This window comes from Mytilus galloprovincialis, chromosome 1, assembly GCF_965363235.1.
Source record: "Mytilus galloprovincialis chromosome 1, xbMytGall1.hap1.1, whole genome shotgun sequence".
In the NCBI taxonomy this organism is placed as follows: Eukaryota; Metazoa; Mollusca; class Bivalvia; order Mytilida; family Mytilidae; genus Mytilus; species Mytilus galloprovincialis.
The window spans coordinates 37,476,047-37,500,801 of NC_134838.1; the positions used below are offsets into that span (position 1 = coordinate 37,476,047).

At 33.3% G+C, this 24,755-nt stretch overlaps 2 protein-coding genes across 3 annotated transcripts in view; both read right to left on the reverse strand.

Moving 5' to 3' along the window:
* LOC143073392 (degenerin mec-10-like) overlaps nucleotides 1-1,993 on the reverse strand; it is a 41,818-nt gene extending 39,825 nt beyond the window's left edge. Inside the window, exon 1 of one of the 2 annotated variants that reach the window (XM_076248910.1) lies at nucleotides 1,860-1,993. In XM_076248910.1, the coding sequence (XP_076105025.1) occupies nucleotides 1,860-1,881 (22 nt within the window). In that variant the 5' untranslated portion in view covers nucleotides 1,882-1,993. Of the gene's footprint in view, nucleotides 1-1,725; nucleotides 1,812-1,859 lie in introns of those variants that run through there. The other variant, XM_076248919.1, reaches the window with a different exon arrangement.
* A 12,788-nt stretch (nucleotides 1,994-14,781) lies between these two features.
* Nucleotides 14,782-22,649, reverse strand: LOC143073421 (protein SEC13 homolog). Its single transcript, XM_076248965.1, has 10 exons — nucleotides 22,507-22,649; nucleotides 22,203-22,247; nucleotides 20,337-20,452; nucleotides 19,635-19,786; nucleotides 19,231-19,320; nucleotides 18,364-18,407; nucleotides 17,458-17,585; nucleotides 16,860-16,980; nucleotides 15,883-16,026; nucleotides 14,782-15,100 (listed from the first exon to the last, which is right to left on the reverse strand). The coding sequence occupies exons 1-10, from the start codon at nucleotides 22,507-22,509 to the stop codon at nucleotides 15,002-15,004; spliced, it is 942 nt and encodes a 313-aa protein (XP_076105080.1). The 5' UTR covers nucleotides 22,510-22,649; the 3' UTR covers nucleotides 14,782-15,001.
* Nucleotides 22,650-24,755: the final 2,106 nt, after the last annotated feature.

Here is a 24,755-nt window from a genome sequence, read left to right on the forward strand (position 1 = left end):
CACATATTATATACATAAATACTCTAAATAATAGCACAACAATGTTAGATGTCCGGCAATCTAGACCACTCGACCCCCTAGGCTCGACAAAAATGAAGCTTTCGGTGGCCGTGTGTTACCCATTTTTTAAATCGACGGAAGCGCCGAAGAAAAAAAGGCAGCACTCATTTTTATTTCAAAATAAAAAAGCAGGATAGAAAATTTCATCCCCCCCCTCCCCCCCCCCCCCAATCCTTGATTTTCTACATTGAACATGTAGCAGGCGAAAAAAAACTTTGACCATCATGAAAATCATAGCCGTTCTCCAAAAAATGTCATACCCAGTCATGTATTTAACAAGTTTGAAAAATGACCAATTCTAGCGGAACGTCTGTATATACTTTTAAATAGGAAGTGACCCCTCTTTGGGTGCATACATGCAAAGCTTAAGAAACGATTAACTGAAAATTTGTATTAATCCGGATCATTGTTTAGAATCAGCTAAATAACAAAAAAGGGAGGGAGATTCCTTGTACTCTTTGTACTTAGGGAAAAAACAAAAAATCGAAAATCGAACAGAAAACTTCATATATACTATGTGTTCTTTCGCAGAATAAACGATGAATAACCACATAAGATATAATAATATAATTTTATAATTCCACCGTATTTAGTTCCAATTCTTTTTCGGCGTACTATTTTTTCCCCGGACCAAATATCTGAAATAATACCAGCAATACCGCATACTAAATTGGGCTTTGGGGACGACCCTTTGATTCTAGGATCGGAACTGGCCGATTTTGTAAATAAATTTATTGGCCAGGGAAAAAAAGTAATAAATATGCTGGTTTCCACCAAAAAAAGAAATGGCCTCCAAATTCTATTATACAGTAAAATAATACATGACTTTTTTTGTGTAATAAATAATCTTGCGTGTAGCAGTTGAATTTTTCTAAAATGAATAATCTGACTGACCAAATCTGCAAGGCCGGCCTGTGGCACCGTTAAAGTCCACAATTCCTCTAAAGTCCACAACACCGCTAAAGTCCACAACAATTTTACGCTAAAGTCCACAAACTTTCCGCTAAAGTCCACAAAATGACCTCCGCTAAAGTTTAACGGTGTTTTCTTGTGGACTTTAGCGGAAGTCTATTTGTGGACTTTAGCGGAAAGTTTGTGGACTTTAACGGCGTTGTGGACTTTAGCGTAAAATTGTTGTGTACTTTAGCGGTGTTGTGTACTTTAGAGGAATTGTGGACTTTAACGGTGCCACACCGGCCCCTCAAAATCAAATGATTGCCTCCTTATACCCTCCTCAAATATAGATGATCAAACCCGCTATAACTGCGATATCGATATAAAATAATATAGTAGGAAAACGACGGGGGAAAATGGGGGTGGGGGGGGGGGGTTCAAATGATTTTTTTTCTTATTATTTGTTGCAAATTCTGGTAAGGGACAGTCCCTTGTAGGAAATTTGCAAAAATCATTTTTAACATGAAGAGGGGGCCGGGGGGGGGGGGGGTGTTTGTTCTTTCGGAAATAATATATTTGATTCTGAATTTTGAGAAAACAATTAATCTGGCCAGGGAAGGAAGAAAAAAACTTATCTTGGATGATTACCACAAAAAAATAATGTTAAATGTAAAAAAATGATTTGCCGCGCCGCATAAAAAAAACTTTAAGTTAAATGATCAGTCCCTACTATTTTAAATGTTTAATTTTGAACAAATATATATTCAATACCTTCTATATGTTTTCTATCAAACACATGCACAGTGGTATTTAAAAGAGTGTCCCCATGATTAAATCATGCTATCATTCCACGTGACTATTAAAAGTGTAGAAGGTGATCACTACAGGTATACATTTATACGTACTGTTTCGTTTTAATCCGCACATAGGCACTTCCGGAATATAAGTTAAAAATACATAGTCTTATATATCCATCCTTATACTTGAAAGCTCGTATTTTATCATTGATTTCTAATAAAGGAAACTTTGTGAAGTGTCAAGGGATATTTTAGTCGATTATTCGATTTTAATGAGCTTTACCCAATATGAAAATCACTGCTCCCAATACGTTCGTTCGTAATTATTCGTCGGTTCGTGATCTCACCGGTTACCTCTAATTTCACCTTAAAATTTACTCTGAGTGCAGACAAACCTGTACACCGGGAAAAGTTTTAAGGCATAGCATGCCCTAGATAAATACATTTCAAATAGGTTTTATGTTTTAGAAAAATAAAAACTTATCAGGATTTTGCAGTGCACTTTTTTCATTCCCCCAGAAGGTACCAAAATAAACCAGGTTGAGAAAGAGGTTTGAGATCTTCCCCACAGGTAATTATTCACTGGGGTAAAGCTGATGACCGTAACTGCATTCACGGTCATCCCAAGATGTCGGATGAAAAATTAGGTCAGTTTCTGTATTGTCTGTTAAAGTGTTTCTATATCAGTTTCTTTACAAATCATACATTGAAACGATGTAAATTTATAAAAGAATCACTCGGAAATCACTAATTACTTCTGAGAAATGTGCATGAAACGGGAAATTCGATTTGAAAAAATCGCCAAGATGACCGTAAATCACAATCGAGATGACCGTAACAGAATCAGCGATTCATAACAAGGCTGACCGTAACTGCTTTTACAGTGAGTTGACTGTTAATGTTGCTCTCCACCAATTGCAATTCATTCAAAATTTTGACCCAATTGCAATTTGTTTTATAAAGTCAAATTGTTCAACTGGTCAGAAATTTGAACCAACTGCTGTAGAAAACCACAGACAAGTCATGAAAGTGCAAGGTGATAATATAAAACATACTTACAATCCTATAAAACTTTTACTCCACTTTAATGATGTTGCGACAAAATGAGTTTATCAGTTTGTATAGTTATATTATAGTCATTTCCATGCTGAAGGGGAACTGTTTATTTTGAATTGCTATTAAATTGTCCAAACTAAGCTTTCATATAGTTTTTCTTTCTAAAAGTATTCTATATTTATAAGAATCAGATATCATTTTAAATAAAACATCATATATTCAGTAAAATATGTGTGAAATAACAATATGCTATTGATAAGTTTTCAGGGGAGATAATCTAAAATAGTGAAGGATTGTGCCTGATATTCATATGATGAAATCATAATCTTTCAATCAGTTTAATTGAAGTCTGGAGCTGGCATGTCAGTTAACTGCTAGTAGTCTGTTGTTATTTATGTATTATTGTCATTTTGTTTATTTTCTTTGGTTACTAGTACATCTTCTGACATCAGACTCGGACTTCTCTTGAATTGAATTTTAAATGTGCGTATTGTTATGCATTTACTTTTTCTACATTGGCTAGAGGTATAGGGGGAGGGTTGAGATCTCATAAACATGTTTAACCCGCCACATTTTTGCGCCTGTCCCAAGTCAGGAGCCTCTGGCCTTTGTTAGTCTTGTATTTTTTTAATTTTAGTTTCTTGTGTACAATTCGGAAATTAGTATGGCGTTCATTATCACTGAACTAGTATATATTTGTTTAGGGGCCAGCTGAAGGACGCCTCCGGGTGCGGGAATGTCTCGCTACATTGAAGACCTGTTAGTGACCTTCTACTGTTGTTTTTCTATGGTCGGGTTGTTGTCTCTTTGACACATTCCCCATTTCCATTCTCAATTTTATATTTATAAGAATCAGACATTTTGTGAATTAAAACATTTCATATTCAGTAAAATATGTGTAAAATTGCAATATATGTTTGTAGGAAGTTTCTATGGGGGTGATAATAACTTTTCTTTCAAAAAGTCTTTATTCAAAAGAATAATATTTTAGGTTATCTCCCCTGAAAACTTATCAATAGCATATTGTTATTTCACACATATTTTACTGAATATATGATGTTTTATTTAAAATGATATCTGATTCTTATAAATATAGAATACTTTTAGAAAGAAAAACTATATGAAAGCTTAGTTTGGACAATTTTATAGCAATTCAAAATAAACAGTTCCTCTTCAGCATGGAAATGACTATAATATATCTATACAAACTGATAAACTAATTTTGTCTCAACATCATTAAAGTGGAGTTAAAGTCTTATAGGATTGTAAGTATGTTTTATATTATCACCTTGCACTTTCACATTTTGACTGAACAATTTGTTCAATATTCTGACCAGTTGAACAATTTGGTTTAATAAAACAAATTGCAATTGGGTCAAAATTTTGAATGAGTTGCAATTGGTGGAGAGCAACAGTAACAGTCAACTCACTGTAAGATGACCGTAATTTGTAAATGATGACCGTAACTTTTAAAGGATGACCCTCAATTCTAAGAAATATCGGTATTTATATAACTATCTTTTTGTATCAAATGATTAATCGTGTTGGTATACACATATTAATATGAGAGTTTTATCCTATAGGTAGAAGAAAATAAGACGTGCTTCAAATGCAAAGATTACCATATGTATCTTTTTTTACAGTAGAGGGTTTAATTTTTAAAATGAATTTGCCAAAAGACATGCAAATAAACAGGAAGGGAAAACATGCTACAAGAGCGCGATAAAATGACACCTTACAAGCATAATGAAAAAAATGCGGTGCACAGCCTTCAACTGCTCGACAAAAGATTGTTTGTTTGTTTCTGGGATTCCTTTTATTGACATATAATAAATACACATTTTTAAAAATGCCAAAAAATTGCATGTACACCCATTGATATTATATCGTCTTTCATTTTGTCGTGCAAATAAAATAACAGAAATATTTTGAAAATATCATTCGAATAAACTAGTGAAGGTGAGCTCCAGCAAAGTAGATCCTTAAAATAGTATTGTACGAAAAGCGTATCACAAGGCGGAACGTTGTCAATTTGTATATATACAGAAATGTTATTCATACAGTCAGGATTCTACTTCTTCAAAATTATCTCCCCATTCAGTGGCGTAGCTGGGTCATTTTTACGTGTACGCCCGAACCTTGGCGAGGGATATGAGGGGTGCCAACCGCTCAATGTTAAAGCACCCGCTGGTAAGTGGGTTCGAAAGGGACGAAGCCCCCGAAAGCTATCGAGAATGAGATACCGTAAATAATTCCTGTCAGTCAAAAATCATTGATAGTAACATACTTTTGAATCTAAATGGTTTGTTTTTGTAATATGTTAACTTATTCATCGTGTTAAACTGGAAGCTAGCCTAATGGTCATTGGTTTTAGAGAAAACGTCCAAACCAATATTACTTTTAAATAAGTTTAAAGGGTGCCGTGAGTGAGCATACAATCGACAAAAGCACCTTTTAATGAACACGAAAAAAAATATTTCTAAGAGGTGCAATATAAAAAAAATCTTGAACACCTAGGATTTCTTCCCACAAAAAGTGAATCAATTTATCATTCCTTTAAAGGGATTTAAAAAAAAATCAAAAATTTTCTTTTGATATTTTATTCTTGATCTGGAATATTTCACGACAATCTATGAAGGTTTATAAATTGAGCATATAAAACAATTAATTGCGTAAAAAAGAGTCCGGCTATCTGTCTATCAGAAAAGAACAGAAAAATGAACGAAAACAAATGCTTCCAAAATTTTAGCTTTAAACATTAGTCATAGAAAAAGCTTCTTCGGCATTTTCATGAAATTCGATAAAGGTTCGACAAGTAGTTAATGTAATTGAGAAATAACAAAATGTAAGCCCAAACTGCGACCACTTATCAATTGCAGAAAGAAATACATTTTGTCCTTAAAATGCGGGAAAATTAAAGATATAATTGCTTTTTTATATTGCTCTGAATACTCTTTTGATCATAAACAGTTTATGTCCAACTTTTGTAAAATTTCACGGAGAGTCATTCAAAAGACTTTATCCACATTCGGAACCTAAATATTGACGCCGCTTTGTCTCGCTTTTGGGACATAAATCACAGGCTCGACAAATAAAACAAACAGCATATCGAATCTGAGCAGATAGGGAATTGCTTTAAATATAAGAAAAAGTACGTCGAATTTATAGTAGATTCAAACTTTTACAAAAGATTCGAACAAATATATTTGAGTAAATTTAGTCCCTTTTTATTCAAAATCACAATCCATTGAAAAAAAGAAGCACAAGGCTGGTGTGCTTTTGACCAGTTTTTGTCGAGCCTGCAACTTTTGTTGCAGAAAGCTCGACATAGGGATAGTGATCCGGCGGCGGCGGCGGCGGCTACGGCGGCTACGGCGGCGGTGTTAGCTCACTTCTTAAAAGCTTTATATTTCAGAAGGTGGAAGACCTGGATGCTTCATACTTTGTATATAGATGCTTCATGTTACGAAGTTTCCGTCAGTCACATGTCCAATGTCCTTGACCTCATTTTCATGGTTCAGTGACCACTTGAAAAAAAAGTTCAAATTTTTTGTAATGTTGAATTCTCTCTTATTATAAGTAATAGGATAACTATATTTGGTATGTGAGTACCTTGCAAGGTCCTCATGTCTGTCAGACAGTTTTCACTTGACCTCGACCTCATTTCATGGATCAGTGATCAAGGTTAAGTTTTGGTGGTCAAGTCCATATCTCAGATACTATAAGCAATAGGGCTAGTATATTCGGTGTATGGAAGGACTGTAAGGTGTACATGTCCAACTGGCAGGTGTCATCTGACCTTGACCTCATTTTCATGGTTCAGTGGTTATAGTTAAATTTTTGTGTTTTGGTCTGTTTTTCTCATACTATATGCAATAGGTATACTATATTTGTTGTATGGAATGATTGTAAGGTGTACATGTCTAGCGGGCAGATGTCATGTGACCTTGACCTCATTTTCATGGTTCAGCGGTCAAAGTTAAGTTTTTGAGTTTTGGTCTTTTTATCTAATACTGTATGCCATAGGTCAACTATATTTGGTGTATGGAAATATTTTATGATCTTTATGTCAGTCGCGCAGGTTTTATTTGACCGTGACATCATTTTCACGGTTCATTGCACAGTGTTAAGTTTTTGTGTTTTGGTCTATTTTTCTTAAACTATAAGTAATGGGTCAACTATATATGTTGTATAGAAGCATTGTACATGTCTGCCTGGCATGGTTCATCTGACCTTGACCTCATTTTCAAGGTTCATTGGTCTTTGTTTAGTTATCTTGGTTAATGTTAAGTTTATGAGACAGTTGTAATAAAACTAAGCTTTATACTTAGGACTATCAACATAATATCAATGATTAGTATAGAAGGCGAGACATTTCAGCGTGTGCACTCTTGTTCTTATTCTATGTCGATTGTTTGTTTTATTTTCAAAATTCAAGTTTACGCCCGGGCGTTTCAAATGACGTAAACGTAGCTACGCGCATGCCATTACGCCAGTTCATGCTCACAATCGTAGAAATGGAAGCCATTGTAGGGATGACGCTCTGCCAATTTTGCTTTTGAAAACTGATAAATGTATCCACATAGCACCATTACGATCGATCGTTATATGTCAGTTATATTTTAAAAGACAAATGTATCTACTAGCTAATGAGCATTAGTTAATGATCTTGTCTGCATTGATTCAACTTAAAAATATTGTCTGTTCGGATGTCAGATGAAATTTTTGAAAATTCTTAAGCATTTAATAAAATTCTAATTTAATATTTCGTGGAAGGGCAGACTTAACATTTTCAGTGGTTGAAGATTATAAACCCTAGTTATCACACACAAGAAAATCATATTTTTTCGAAGATATACATTTTCATCATCCAAATTAAAAGACTCGTCAAGTACTTTTAGAAAAAAATAGCTATTCGAACACACCTACTCTGTTTTTGTGATTCATTAGATAGGTATCTCACTTGACCCATATATTTCATCTTTTCGTACTGTCATTTTTTTACGTTATAAAGTCAACCTGTAGCTTTGATATATAATAATGATAGAATCTGAAGCGAGATGCTATATAAAATACTCTTGCTTTGTACATTTTAAAGACAAATATACACCCCAAACATGCCCCAACATAAAAAGGTGCACTCGATTTTTCTCTTTTCGATACAATCGCTACCTGTTTTGGGGAATTTTTTCTTGATTCACATAATGGAAGGGCAGACACGAAAATTTCTGAACTAAAAGATTGATATGTTCTCCATCCGTGATAAAAAAAAATCGGAGGTTATGCATTTTCTACATCTATCTTATAGATACTATATATAAAAAAGAAGATGTGGTATTATTGCCAATGAGACAACCATCCAGAAAAGACCAAAATGACACAAACATTAACAACTATAGGTAACCGTAAGGCCTTCAACAATGAGCAAAGCCCATACCGCATAGTCAGTTATAAAAGGCCCCAATAAGAACCATGTCGTCGACTTGATATCTTATTGTTTTGCATTACTATGTAATAGATACATTGAAAACTTATGTAAAAGGTGTTTTTAAAATAAGAAAATTGTCGTTTTATTTGTTTCTATTAACTTTTTAAAATTTTGTTACTATATCAAACATTACAGTTAACATTTATCGCTTTCTCGATAAACACAGAGCTTCTATTTCAAAAGTGTTTCCGCCTGCATATATCAAGACAAATTAAGATTTTAATCTGCTTCCTCTGGAACCATACACATGGGCTCGATTACCAAATATTCGTATGTATTATTAATGTTTTTAATGCTCCATTTATTGGCATTATGTTTTTCTGGTCTGTGCGTACGTTCGTCCGTTCGTCTGTTTGTTTGTCCGTTTGTCCAGCTTCAAGTTAAATAAAATTGAAACTTAGTACACATTTTCCCTATGGTATGATCTTTTTAATTCTAATGCCAAATTACAGTTTTATCCCATTTTCATAGTCCACTAAACATTGAAAATGATAGTGTAGATGAGGCATCCGTGTGCTAGGGACACATTCATGTTTCTTCAAATTTTCGTCGTATCGCTGTCAATTTGTGTTAAAATTTTAACGTCGATATCAATGAATATTTCATTGTTTACGAGAAATATGCAATTTACTATCATTGTTATAAATCCTAAATATGGCCAATTATATTATAGTTAAAAAAAAGAAATTTATGAAACATATTTATATCCGTTAACCGAGCCCCTATTGAGATCGACAAACTCAACAAAAAAGCTTTGAATACAATACGGATATTTCTTAGAATTGATGGTCATCCTATAAAAGTTACGGTCGTCCTATATAAATTACAGTCAGTCTTTACAAATTACGGTCATCCTTTACAAGTTACGGTCATCTTTTTACCAATCACGGTCATCCTTGTTTTATGTTACGGTCATCTTGAAAATATTTTGATTATGATTTACGGTCATCTTAACGATTTTTTCAAATCGAATTTCTCGTTTCATGCACATTTCTCGGAAGTAATTAGTGATTTTCGAGTGATTCTTTTATAAATTTACATCGTTTCAATGTATGATTTGTAAAGAAAATGATATAGAAACACTTTAACAGACAATAATGTGACGTGAATGCAGTTACGGTCATCAGCTTTACCCCAGTGAATAGTACATGTAGGATATGAATCATGTATAACTGACTAAGACCGACTAAGGGCAAGGCTAAAGGGGTGGTCGCAGGGGTCCTGATCCCGAAATTCCGGGCTTAAAACCATGAAATACCGAGATGCAGAATTTAAAGAAATTCATAACCCGAAATCCCAAAATCGAAAAATACATTCCCGGATCCCGTAAGGATCAATCCCCAAATCCCGAGCTTAAAAACACCCGATCCCGACGCCCCGAAAAAAGGTCCTGCCTCCCTCTAATCTAAACCTTACTTTCATTTTTGCCAAATCACTATTTTCCCTTTCAACAATAAATGTGTATGCCCCATTTATGGGCATTATGTTTTCTAGTCTGTGCATCCGTGCGTTCGTTCGGTCGTCCGTCCGTCCGTCTGTCCCGCTTCAGGTTAAAGTTTTTGGTCGAGGTAGTTTTAGATGAAGTTGAGCATGTTTTACTTATTTTAAGATATATGCAAGTGTTATGACCCTTAAATAGTAAACATTTCAAATAAAACAGTAGACAGAATCAGGGACTTTCTGTACTCACATAGAAAGTCCCTGACAGAATACAGAGAGTCTCTATATATTAAAGTAGTATAATCATAGTTTACATGTAGATAAACCCGAAAAATAATTGTCCTCTCTAAGGATGTATAATGGTTGTGGTTCAAGGCTTGCGATCTAAACACCATGATATGAAACGCGAAAAATAATTGTCCTCTCTAAGGAGACATAATAGTTGTGATTCTTGCGATCTTAACACCATATTATGGAAAACTCTCTGAAAGGCTTATCTATTTTTCATTTTTGTTATCCATCATACGATTGGTTGTGTCACATGCTTTACTTATTTTAATATATATGAAACTGATATGACCCCTTAAATAGTAAACATTTGAAAGAAAACAGTAGACAGAATACAGAGAGTCTATATATTAACTGTAGTATATGTAGATAAAAGCGAAAAATAATTGTCTTCTATAAGGAGGCGACACACAAATTGAGGTCTTCTCGTTTAATAGTATAGATAGATGCAAGTGGTATGACCCCTTAAATAGTAAACATTTCAAAGAGAACAGTAAACAGAATCAGGGACTTTCTATACTAACATATAAATTCCCTTACAGAATACTGAGAGTCTCTATATATTAAAGTAGTATAATCGTAGTTTACATGCAGATAAATGCGAAAAATAATTGTCCTCTCTAAGGAGGAATAATATTTGTGGTTCTTGCGATCTAAACACCATGATATGGAGAACGCTCTGATTGGCGTATCTATTTTTTTTTTATTTTTGTTATCTATCATACGATTAGTTGTATTTGTGCATGTTTCAAACCGGAAATCTTATCTATGACTAAAAAACAGTCTGATGACGGAATCATATCCGGACTCCTTTTTTGTCGTTTTTCTCCCAAAATAACTCAATCTGAATAATCATAAGAATGGATGACAAATGCGACTATGCATTTTACCTATAGGACACAGAGGCATGATGATTGATATATTGTGGAAGGAAGAGAAGCGACACACAAAATGAGGTCTTCTCGTTTAATAGTATAGATATGTAAGGAACTTTGAATATTGTTCATTTTTTGATTTTATTTAATAGTTATCACACAAGGACGCGGTGTGTCAGTCTAAGATCACCCCGATGGCCGGAGGCCAGAGGGTGATCTAACACTGACACACCAAGTCCGAATGGGATAACTATTTTACACCCCAGCTGTTTTAGATTAGACGAAAAACCGTCTATAATTCATAAAATCGAGTTTAGAACGCCACACAACCATTATAATATACTTTATATATTACTAGATGTATACCCTTTATGACCCCCGAACACGATGAGTAGATATCAAACCGTGAATGTCAACTCGCCCACTTGCCAATCGGCCCACACTATATCGCCACTTTATAAAAAGAATCGCCCCACTCTTGTTTACCGACTCTTCACACTTTTGAAAAAGTGTAAAATCAAATTGAACAATTAGTCGGACAACTCACTTATTAACGAAAAAGGTTTAAACCCCACTGAATAAAGGTCTGCCAACTCTCCCCACTTATAAAAAGATCTTGCCTCCTTTAAGTATGTTAAGTTACAAGTCGTCCTGGTGTTGTGGTATGTGTCGTGGCTTGATAAACTAAAGGTCTTGAGTTCGAATCCCAGCATATACCCTGGATTTTTCTACGTGAATTTTGATAGATAGTTTTTTCCGTATAATTAATTATAAGTTTTATAGTGGACATTCCCGCCAAAGTGTTACAGAACAAAGGAAAGCATGCATAAAAAAGAAACTCAAACTGGGGTGATCCGGCTCAGATCACCCCTGTTAGAACAAAGGAGCTGGGATGTAATCGAATTTACACATTTTTTGTCGGCGATTTTCTGTATATAGCTAGCGGTTGAACAAAATGGACATCGCTGTCATGAATAATAATGATCAAAATAAGAAATTAAATGTTTAGATCGTTTATTTGGAAACTTTGGCGAAAAAGTTTGCAAAGTTAGGGAGCTACCATTTGATTTTTATGGGGGGGGGGGCTAGGATGAAATTTGAAAAAAATAGGCAGGACAGGAGTTTTGAGTAAAAAAAAAGGCAGGATCAGACAATTGCCAAAAAAAAAAGTCAGGACGACAATTTAGGTAAAAAAAAGTCAGGATAAACTAAAAAAAAAAAAGCAGGACCAAACAGAGTGAAAAATAAAAAGGCAGGACAGAGATTACAGCTAAAAAAAAAATGCAGGACAAAATTTTTCATCCTAGCCCCCCATAAAAATCAAATGGTAGCTCCCTTATTTTTATTTTCTTTCAATTTGATTCCACTGGATGGTCCGTCAGGAGTGGCTAGTAACCAAGTCGGATCTCAGACCACCGCTAATTTGAACCCCTGCCTCCAAATTGAAAAGATACGAACATTTCGTCTTCTAATTTGAAATTGCCGCCAACAGCATGAACAGTTGAACCTTTTATATAATAGACTACTGACGTTGTACTACATATTGATGACAAACAATATTCCTACGACTTTTGCCATTTGGGAAATCTTAACTACTTGTCTTTGGAGATTTTCGGCAATTAAATATTTCATACAATTGTTCTTTGACATCTTATCCAAAAGCACAGACAATAATGAACTACATAAGGATTCCTAATGAGCACTACTTCCAATGTACAACTTCAAAACTTTTAGGTGATTTGACGATCATTTAAGGTTTTTCTGGTCATATTTTTTGTAATCCAGAATTAAAAGTATTAAAAAAGTGTTTTTAAAATTAGTTATATATAACATAGTAGACAGCTAGATAGTAACAATGGCAAGTATTTCAGCATTTATTGGGTAGACAACAAATCTAGGGTGCTATAATGCAGCATAACTGCATAAAAACAGACAGCTACAATTTCAGACAAGAGTGCACACGCTGTAATGTCTCACCTTCTTTACTAATCATTGATATTATGTTGATAGTCCTAGATATGAAGCTGTATTACAACTGTCACATAAACGTAACATTAACCAAGAAAACTAAACATTGACCAATGAACCATGAAAATGAGGTCAAGGTCAGATGAACCATGCTAGGGAGACATGTACAGCTAACAATTCTTCCATACAACAAATATAGCTGACCTATTGGTTATACATTTTGTAGTTTAAGAAAAAGAAACCAAAAACACAAAAGTTTAACACTGAGCAATGAACCATGAGGTCATATAAAACCTGAGCGACTGACATAGATCATGAAATATTTCCATACACCAAATATAGTTGACCTATGACATATAGTATTAGAAAAAAAGACCAAAACTCAAAAACTTAACTTTGACCAATGAACCATGAAAATGAGGTCAGGGTCAGATGACATCTGCCAGCTAGACATGTACACCTAGCAATCATTCCATACACCAAATATAGTAGATCTATTGCATACAGTATAAGAAAAACAGATCAAAACACAAAAACTTAACTATAAACCCAGAACCATGAAAATGAGGTCAGGGTCAGATGACACCTACCAATTGGACATGTACACCTTACAGTCCTTCCATACACCAAATATAATAGACCTATTGTTTATAGTATTAGAGATATGGACTTGACCACCAAAACTTAACCTTGTTTACTGATCCATGAAATGAGGCAGAGGTCAAGTGAAAGCTGTCTGACGGGCATGAGGACCTTGCAAGTTACACACATACTAAATATAGTTATCCTATTACTTATAATAAGAGAGAATTTAACATTACAAAAAATCTTAACTTTTTTTTCCATTAGTTACTGACCCATGAAAATGAGGTCAAGAACATTGGACATGTGACTGACGGAAACTTCGCTACATGAGGCATCCATATTGTTATGCCCCGGTGATTTGAAAGCTGATATTTTTACTGTTGTCTCCGTTCCACACTTGATTGATACACGCAGATGTCCGTTGTTGTGTTCGGAGAAGAAATAGCTGACTTTGACCTTATATTATATACTGACTTCTTTAAATCTATATATATATATACTTTATTTATATGTGTAATTGTTCATTTTGTATTTGTTTATACTTAGTTTCAGTATAACGCACCAAATGTAACGTTACATGTTCTTGTTTATGAAGAACTTGTGTATTACGTCACACGTAGTATAAAATATGGAACGCATGTTCCTACATTGAGCTTCTCTCCAAATTCCAAAAACCTCCATGCAGTTAGTACTCTCTAGAATTTGCTGCACCAAGTAAGAGCACTTGGTGATAATGCAGTGCACCAAGTAGATTTGCAGCAGCAAGTGAAGTTGCTTGGTGAGAGTTTATAGATGCAATGCACCGAGTACGCTGAGTATTCAAGTTGAATGTGCATGCACCGAGTGCGCTGAGTATTCAAGTTGAATGCAGTGCACCAAGTAGATTTGCTGCACCGAGTATGCTGAGCATTTGAATGCCGTGCACCAAGTAGATTTTCTTGCACCGAGTGCTAAAAGAATTGTTTTATTAAACTTTGTGGAAGTAAGTAATGCACCTTGCCGTATTGCCTATTATATTATAAACGCATTTTGTTTCATGAACCACTGTATTTGATGTATTGTTTAATTAGAAATATTACAATTTATGAACTTCCATTATGATCTTTATTATAACTTCCTTCACCAGAGGCCCACAAAAGTAACTACGGGTGTAAATCCTGACAAGAAAACCCTGGAACGTTACAATATACAAAGTATGAAGCATCCAGGTCTTCCACCTTCTAAAATATAAAGCTTTTAAAGAGTTGGCTAACACCGCCACCGGATCACTATCCCTATGTTGAGCTTTCTGCAACAAAAGTCGCAGGCTCGACAAAAAACTAAACAACCATTTTGTATACATGAAACAATTTAATGATAATGAGACACATGATGAAACACAATGTATTATCTGAGTAGCATTTTACTTCCTGTTCGGCAAAATGTCTTGCAATAACTTTCTCTCTTAAAGCAGGAAGTAAACAATTCCTCAATCTACCATTAATTAAAACTGACAATAAATAGTTCAACAACTTATGTATTATGGCTCTGATAGGAAAAATGTCACATGATCAACTTGATATTGATTTATCAGTCACTTGTCCTTGACCTTTGTTTACATCACTGATGCACACCCACTGTCCTTCTAACGTCTCCTTCCACAAACTAACCTAAAAAAGATAAATAAACCAATGTAATATTATTTCTTGTTGGACCTGTGCATTATACATACTATTCATTCATAAACATCAGAATTCAAGTTTAATTAAACTTTTAGATTAAACTTTTAGAACATAGAAATTGAGTATCTTTGTTAACAAATATATTCTATCAATAAAAACTGAAAACTATTAAAAACAATCAAATGTACCAGGATAAATTGAGCTGTGGTTAAACATGTGTTTAGTACCCAAATATCACCCTGTTGCATTTCTAGATTATACATAAAAAATACACAATAAAAATCCTGTACTGTTCAAGGTTTAATATCATAATTTGTAATTTCTTTGCTTCAAAATAGTTAATTCAAGGTCTGGTTAATATGCTTAAGTATTGACAGTGTAGAAAGAATGTAATATAAAAAAGAAGATGTGGTATGATTGCCAATGAGACAACTGTCCACAAGAGACCAAAATGACACAGACATTAACAACTATAGGTCACTGTACGGCCTTTCAGTTTAATTATTTCAAAATATTTACTGTCTTTTATTTAGTATAAAACCTCTATTATTAATTCCTACCAACTGCAGCACTGACAATGAAACTGCTTTAAGCATGGTGATACCACTCATTCATGATTAAAAGTATTGTTACTGTCTAAGAGTCAAATTAAAGAAATGTTTCAGTCTAATCAATTTATGTGAATGAACTGTCAAATGTCCAATGCAACAAGAAAAGACAAAAATAATCCTGCAAGAGAATTTATGCTGATCTACTTTTGTTATACTTACTTTGTTATCTCCCCCTGAACATGCCAATATATTGCCTGTTATTGACCAACTGAGGTGCCAAACAACATCATTAAACTTATGAAGTATTTTGTGTGACCAATCATTACCAGTTCCATCATTCGTCCAAATTATTACACGGAAATCCTGAAAAAATAAGAAATTTGATTTTGTAACTGTTGAAGATTTTATCCTTTTAATGATCCAGAACTGAATGTACCGCTCAAAATTATCTTAAAATGGACTATAAATTGTCTTTCTCCTTGTCACTTATACTCAGCAGTATCTTAGTAGAGGCCTGTTTTGTCTTCCAACCCTTTATAATGTAATGTGCCATTCTTTTGGGTAGAAAGTACTGCTTCTTTTTTTCTCAACACTATAGGTTTTAAATAATTCAAGAAAGCACTGCAGAGAAAATGGTTTTATGTTTATGATTTCCTTGGATTTGGCCATTATGTGTTGAACTATATGATTTTTATCAGTATTCATGTCAGAAAATAATGAATATGAAAATGCATCTCACTGTATATCATGTTCACATGAAGATTGACATCAAATTTAATAAATCTCTGATTTATAGTTCCAGAGAAAAATGTGATGGAAATTATCATTGGACGGAAGGACTAACCAGACATACCTCCAGTACAGACAGAGGTTACATAGTATAAGCCTCTTATGGACCAGCACGGTATATTAAAATTAAAACTTATCTTTTTTTTTAGTTTTAAAATAAAAATAACAACTACATGTTAATATGAAGATTTTCCATACCTGTGAACAGCTAGCTATAGTACTTCTAGGTAGACCTATTGAAGGATCCCATGCCACATCTCTAACATACCTGTGAACAGCTAGCTATAGTACTTCTAGGTAGACCTATTGAAGGATCCCATGCCACATCTCTAACTACCTGTGAACAGCTAGCTATAGTACTTCTAGGTAGACCTATTGAAGGAGCCCATGCCACATCTCGAACATACCTGTGAACAGCTAGCTATAGTACTTCTAGGTAGACCTATTGAAGGAGCCCATGCCACATCTCTAACCCAGTCACTGTGACCTTCTAGTTTCTTTTCTTCTTTCCATTCTCCTTCTTCCTCTCTTATGAAATGATATAATAAGTAAAGCACAATTCATTATTTTCATTGATTAATTAAGACTCTTAAGAGCAACCATTTTCGTTTTCAAAGTGTTTGTATCCATATTAAAAATACAAAATCATACATATTATCAAATTTCAGATTTTCTTTCAATTTCAATTTTCCTTTCCATAATGTAGAAGAAATGCATGTATGATGACTTATTTTAACATAAATAGAATTTCCACATAGTGTTTTACATAATCCCACAAGAACAGTTGTTGGTTGGATCTGGTACTATTAACCATGACAAGATTTGTATATTATTATAATATTCTTCTAACTTTACAACATGCTCTTATGTTGTGCTGTTACACCACTATCCAAGGAACGGAAGAGGGTTTAGGACTCATAAACATGTTTAACCAGAGCTTCCAATAATAAAAAGAAACCCCTAAATTTCTCATTACATCACAACATACAGATATAACACACATACCTCCAAATTTTTACTAAATTGTCACATCCTCCAGAAACAATCCTTTTGACTGGTGTCTGTTTATTGTATGGATCTAACAAGGCACCAGGACTTACATAAGGAGCAAAACTAACTGCATTACAACCAATCTGTTAAAAAAGCAAAAATTTCTCATTAAACTCATTTTGTAAGTTATTTAAACCTTTTGAATCAATAACTAAGCAGAAAAAAATGTTTAAAGTCAATATAGATGTACCTGGGTAGAGTTGGCATTAGAAACTGCTAGTTAGTATTTGACAAAAGACAATAAAGCTTTATTGGGGATGATATGAAAACATTTATTTCAAAACCCCAGTCATCTCACAATATAGTGTTTAAAGCTGATGTAAAAAATACAACTACACATCAATTCTTCCTTTTAATACACACATATATAAAATATTAATCCCATAAAGCAATTTTTTAACTGAGTAAATTTAGAAAATTTAGAAAAAAATTCATTCCAATTGATATTTTATAGTGTGTCTTTCGATGTTGTGATGTTACACTATTGTTTCGGATAAGGGAGAAGGTTTGGTACCATTAAAACATTTAATCCCGCTGCAATTGTTTGCACCTGTCATAAGTCAGGAATCTGATGTTCAGTAGTTGTTAATGTTGTTCATAAGTGTTTCTCGTTTTTTATATAGATTAGACTGTTGGTTGTCCCGTTTGAATGGTTTTACACTAGTAATTTTTTGGGGCCCTTTATAGTTTGCTGTTCAGTGTGAGCCAAGGCTCTGTGTTGAAGACTGTACCTTGACCTATAATGGTTTACTTTTATAAATTGTGACTTGGATGGAGAGTTGTTTCTTTGGCACTCATACCATATCTATTTACAAAAGTAAAGACTACATTTTAACTCTCCAGGAGTTCCTCTATACTTACACTATGAGCATTATTTATTTTCTTTGCTGTCCAACTTCCATCACCTATTAAATGAAAATATAGTTGCATTAGATTCCTATATATTGAAAAGTACTTCTTGCAGTTGTGGCATGATGAATAAAACAATTAATATACAATATCTCAATAAAAGAAGAAGAAATGTAAAAATCAAACCTTGTAATGAATCAAAGATTTGGGGACCTATCAATGAGTCAACGATGTGTACCTGCCATAGAAACCTTGTACATATACCATTCTTTGATACATGTTCTTGGATTACTGAATGAACTTTACATTTGTAGATAAATGAGTAGTTATTCATTTAAGCTCAACTCTTTTGGTAATAAACTCTATTTCACTGATCATACCTAAATTATTTCTCAACTTGTTATCATATTTGCTTACAAGAGGACACAAAGTATTCATTATGTTATATGACCATGTAGATTTTGCAAAGTGGAACAATAGTAGTTACTATCATCCAAAAACCAAAATATATCAAATTCTTAGGAAAACAAAGGGACATAACTCTAGATCAGCATATGTAAACATTTCACCAGAAGTTCTATGGTTTTGACATTGTGTTAAAATCTAGAAAGATTGCTTTAAGTGGTACATTATCATCCATAAACCACAGAAATGTTAATAAATCGTTTAATTAATTAAGGGGATAACTCTTGAATGGTTAATGCCAACACTAAAGTTGACATCAGGTTCATGGTACTATTTTCAAATTTCAAAGGATGAAAGTCAAGCATTCTTTTTATTTATCATCCAGCAATAATGATTTACTTTTTCAGTTAAGTTTTTATTTGTATTTTTCATGAAAACAATTGCATCATCATGATTGTAAGAAATTACTTTTACCTGAACTTGAAATAATGGATATAGAACCATCAGAACTTCCACATGCCAGAACTAATCCAAACTCTTGTGGTGCAAAAATAACTGAGTTTACTACAAAAAAAGAAATAATTTGTTCATTAAATTTCATATATTCCATATTCTGAAAATTATTTGTTTCTTTATGCAACATCATAAACATATTTTTCTGCAAGTAAGAATTCAATTTTGATGATGATGGTTTTTCAAACATGTAGTTAAGACCAATTACATCTAAGTAATAAAAGACCATCAAAATCAGCAAATCTGAAGAAATTTTAAATGTATATGCTTCAGACATGTGTTATCCCTCCTAAGATAGTTTTAAAAATCAAATATCTTCATACATTTTGTCATTACTACTTCAATCATATACAATTATAACTTACCTGATGAGTCATGATTTGTGTATTCATACAACTTTCCCCATGTGCCATTAGTTTCTTTCCAGATTATAACTTTTCTGTCATAACTACAAGATGCTATCAAATTACCAAACATTGGATGTGCCCATGCTAGCTGCCATACTGGTCCATCATGTCTACAAAACACAGATAATTTACAATACACACTATAATGCACTGCTAACGAGACCATGTTGTTTATAGGAAATACAACCTATGCAGTATGGGTTTAGCTCAATGTTGAAGGCCGTATGGTAACCTATAGATGCTAACTTCTTCATTACTTGGTCTCGCATGAAGAGTTGTATCATTGGCAATCATATTACATCTTCTTGTTTTCAAGAACATCTTAATTATTTTTTTCTTTTATTTGCTTGCAAAGTTTACTCCGATTATTGATTCAGATAATAAAGGCTAATTATAATACCTCATAAGGTCAAACTTTTTGCTCCTAGAATTTTAATTTGAAATAGAAGTTAATATCTCAATTCTGGAGATTTAAAAAAAATGTATACTCTAAACAGTCGGTACCCCAAGGAAAAGGAGCAACTGTATCCTTATTTTGTTTCTGATGGATAATTGTTTCATCAAACATACCTCATCTCTTTGTTTTTATCTTATACATACACACTCAAATAAAAAAAAACATCTATTAACTATATGCATGTGATATGTATATATTCTTACCCTTGTAATTCATTTATAAGTGTCTGTTGACCATCTTTAACATCAAATATTTTAATAGTTTTGTCTGATGAGCAGGTAGCTAGTTTTGTTCCATAGTAATCAAGCTGAGCATCATGCTGAAATAAATAATTGCTTTCTGCAATCCTTTAACTAACATTTGAAAGATGAGGTGAACTAGTACATTGTATATTATACAAAGGCAAACAGACTCAGACCCAGGATTTGATGTTCAAAAGATTAGATACATCATACCTAAGAATTAATAGTTTAATACATTTGTGTAGATGACCATATTTTGACAGCAATACATTTCTTTTGTTTTTAGCCCTTTCTAGACAACCTTGCAGCTTTGATGATGTGTTCATATTTGAAAAATTCCTAGTTTGACATATAAGCAGTGATTTATATTTGTCTGGGGTATGTTTTCTGTAAACTCAGCTGCATGTAAGAAAAATGATCAATATATTTTAGAAAAGGTGTTTTCAAATGATACATCTGAAAAATCACATATCAAATTTATGAAATATGTTCTAGCTATATAGGTGTAAATAAGAAATCCAGTAATCTTGCTGTGACTTCTGAACTAGGGAGATACCAAATGTATTTTTATATTATATTCGCAATGTTGAAATATTATCATCGACTCGATAATTCTAAGAACATGTTATTATATGATGCATATTTATGTAGTAAAGAACTTCACAATAATAAAGTGAATACATGGTTTTCAAGTATAGACTGTATTTTAAAAAAGCTGGGCATACAAACATGTAATTTAAAAATCTACTCTTTCACAAAATTTATCAAAGATAAGCTATATAAAAACTATCTCCATTTCTGGAAGGAAAATAGAAATAAAGTTTTACAATCAGATCAAGGTAAACTTACTACCTATTTTTCCTTTAAAACTCTATTTTGTTTTGAAAAATATTTGGATCTAAAAGATTTTAGATTAAGACAATCAATCTGTAAAATAAGAATAAGCGCTCATCCATTAAGGATTGAGACTGATAGATATGCTAAACTTTATGTGAATAGGACACTGAGAAAATGTTTATACTGTACTTTAAATAAAGTTGAAGATGAGATACACTTTGTAACTGAATGTCCACTATATATTGATAACAGAAATGAGTTTTTTACTGAAATTTCTCTAAATTGTAATAATTTTCAATCTTTAGACAATTTTTCAAAGTTTTTATGACTATTTACACAAGAAAATTTAAATGTGTATAAATGTTTAGGAAAGTATTTATCTCAAAATCTAGAGATAAGGAGAAGTTCAAAAATAATAAATGCAAATTAGCCACAAATATACATATTTTGAGTGGTATATATTTTTAAATGGTATAATTTAAAGATGTAAATTGTATTATCTGGTTCTGTCCTGGCCTTTTATAGCATTTTTAATAGTATTAAACAATGTTGTTTTCCTATATTATATGTCTCTAATTTATGTCTAATCTTACGTACTTGTATGTAATGTCATGAAAGCTCTTTATAGGGCCCTTTAATTGGAAATAAAATATTCTTATTCTTATTCTTATTATTTGCGTCACTTTTGAAGTTGTCAATTAAATAAATTGCTTATAAAATATATTGGTTGTCAGGATTCTGCTTGACCTAATTTTAAATTGTGTTGAATAAAACCATTGCAGTTGTCATTAGTCCAAATTCCACGTAAGGCGTCAAAGAAAAAAATTATAATAGCCTTTCAAGACATCATAATTATTTGGACTAAGTTGTCATATGATAAGTTTGTCCGACAAGTGTCTGTATTCTGCCTTTATATTACTGCATTTTAAAAAGCAAGGCTAGCATTTTTGGTCCATTGACTTGTTCTTAAAATTTTGCAATATTACTTACAATCATATCTTCATGAGCTGTATCTATAGAATTGATGACAGAAACCTGAAATAGTTAAAAACATTTGTCGAATTGATTTATCTTTAAAAGCATACACGTTATGACCAGTAGAATTGTAATTGAGTATTAAAAAGTGTAACACTGTTGTGATAAACGAAGATATTATAAAATTAGATGATCTGGTATTTATATTAAAAAAAATACAATAAAAATGATGTGTAAAGTAGCCGGTTGATAATTGTGCAAGTCTTTCCTATAGTCTATACAAATATATAGTTAGCAACATTTTCCACCCGTAACCTACCATTGTGGTTTGTCTTGAAGTAAAGTATTCGCGTGTTTTGTTTATTTTAAATGTCTCAGAATGTGCCAGGCTTTGAAGTTTTACATGTCAACACGAACGTGGCAAAATTTACTTCCGGTAAAACTTAAAATTATCTCCCCTTCAACCAATGGGTGAACTTTTTTCAACATTAACGAATTCCGGATAAAATTCATAGCATGTTTAATCAGGAACATATATATTAGATATACTGTTCCCAGGTTTAATGTATATGTTCCAGACCTGGCCACCATATGAGTATTTGGACCGTATTAGTATACATATTAATAGACATATGCCAAGACAACTACCTAGAACAAGTTGTAACAACACCAACACACTTTTCAGAAACATGTATAGCATGCAAAATCATGGAACACATAATTACCAGCAACATCATGGCTCACTCGGACAAACATAATATCCTACATCCTATGCAGCATGGGTTCCGCAAAAAATTATCATGCGAAACTCAACTCATCGAATTCATACTCATAGATGATATCACGCAAAACCTGGACGAAGGAAAGCAAACTGATTGCTTAATCATGGACTTCTCCAAGGCTTTTGACAAAGTAAGCCATTCACTACTGATCCATAAACTACATAGATACGGGATTGATGGAAAAACCAACAGATGGATCCAGAGTTTCCTAAGTGGTAGACAACAGTCAGTAGTGGTTGAAGGTGTAAGCTCTGGCTTCATTGATGAGGCCCCTCATGGGGGGTCCTAGTAATCACATAATCACCATTTTTTTGCCAATATAATCACATAATCATTAAATATTTGCTTATCTTTAGTAATCAAATAATCATAAACTAAAAATACAGTCCTAGGTAATCAAATAATCATGAAATATTTGGCTTAATAATCAAATAATCATTAAAAAAAACGGCCAAGTAATCACATAATCAAAAACCCCATGAGGGCCCTCATTGATGTAGAATCATGTGTACCACAAGGTTCAGTCCTTGGACCAGCACTCTTCCTCTACTACATTAATGATATGCCAGAGGGGGTTCGATCTAGAACACGATTGTTTGCCGACGACACAATCATCTATCTAACAATAACATCAGATGCAGATACAACAACACTGCAAGAGGATCTGAACAAATTATCAGACTGGGAACAACGATGGCTCATGAAATTCAACGCAGACAAATGCAATGTCATGACCATCAGCAAGAAAAGAAATCCAATCACAAAAGATTATATCCTTCACGGCCATGTACTGGAGAGAGTATTGGATGCAAAATATCTTGGAGTTACAATCAGCTCAGATTTAAATTGGAGTACTCATGTACATAACATCTGCCAAAAAGCAAATAAAACTATTGGGTTCTTAAAAAGAAATCTTAACATCAGCAACAAACAACTGAAAGAAAATGCATACAAGTCATTAGTCAGACGTCAGACCAACACTTGAATATGCAAGCGCAGTTTGGGACCCCCATCAACAGAACAACAAGAAAAAAATTGAGATGGTACAACGCAGAGGGGCTAGGTATGTTACCAACAAATACCGTAACACATCATCAGTAGACGCCATGATAAATCAACTCGAGTGGCAACAACTAGAAGAGAGGAGATCAACAACAAGGATGTGCATGATGTACAAAATAACTAACTGCCTAGTTAATATAGATGCAACATCTAGGCTTATTCCAACAAACCGAGCATCAAGAACAACTCGGACTGGATGTTTCCAGGTTCCTCTTTGTAGAACGGATATAAGGAAAATGTCATTCTATCCAAAATCAATACGGGAATGGAATGCCTTACCACTTTCCACTATCACCGCCCCGAGTCTTGAATGCTTCAAGGCTCGGCTAACAAAATAGACATAATCACTTGTTTTTAATGAGCACCTGTATATAGGATTTTAACTTTCACAAAATGTAAATATAATTAAATTTTCTTTGGACTTTCATGCGCAACACACAGTGGCAGAATAATCAGACAGTTGATTGCGGCCGCTTAACTGGAAGAAGAAGAACATCACATGCAGGCCATACTTGATTTTTTTTACTAATACATGTAACAGCTCAGTCTAATAAATAAAACTCAAGTAATTCAATATCAGATCACGAAATTGTATTCATTGAATCAAATTTAAAGCATAGAAGAGCAAAAAAAAAAAAAAAAAAAAAAAAACACCTAGAAAAGTATTCCTATACGACAAAGCAAATACTGAGCAAATTAAAGGAAAGATAAACAACATAAATCT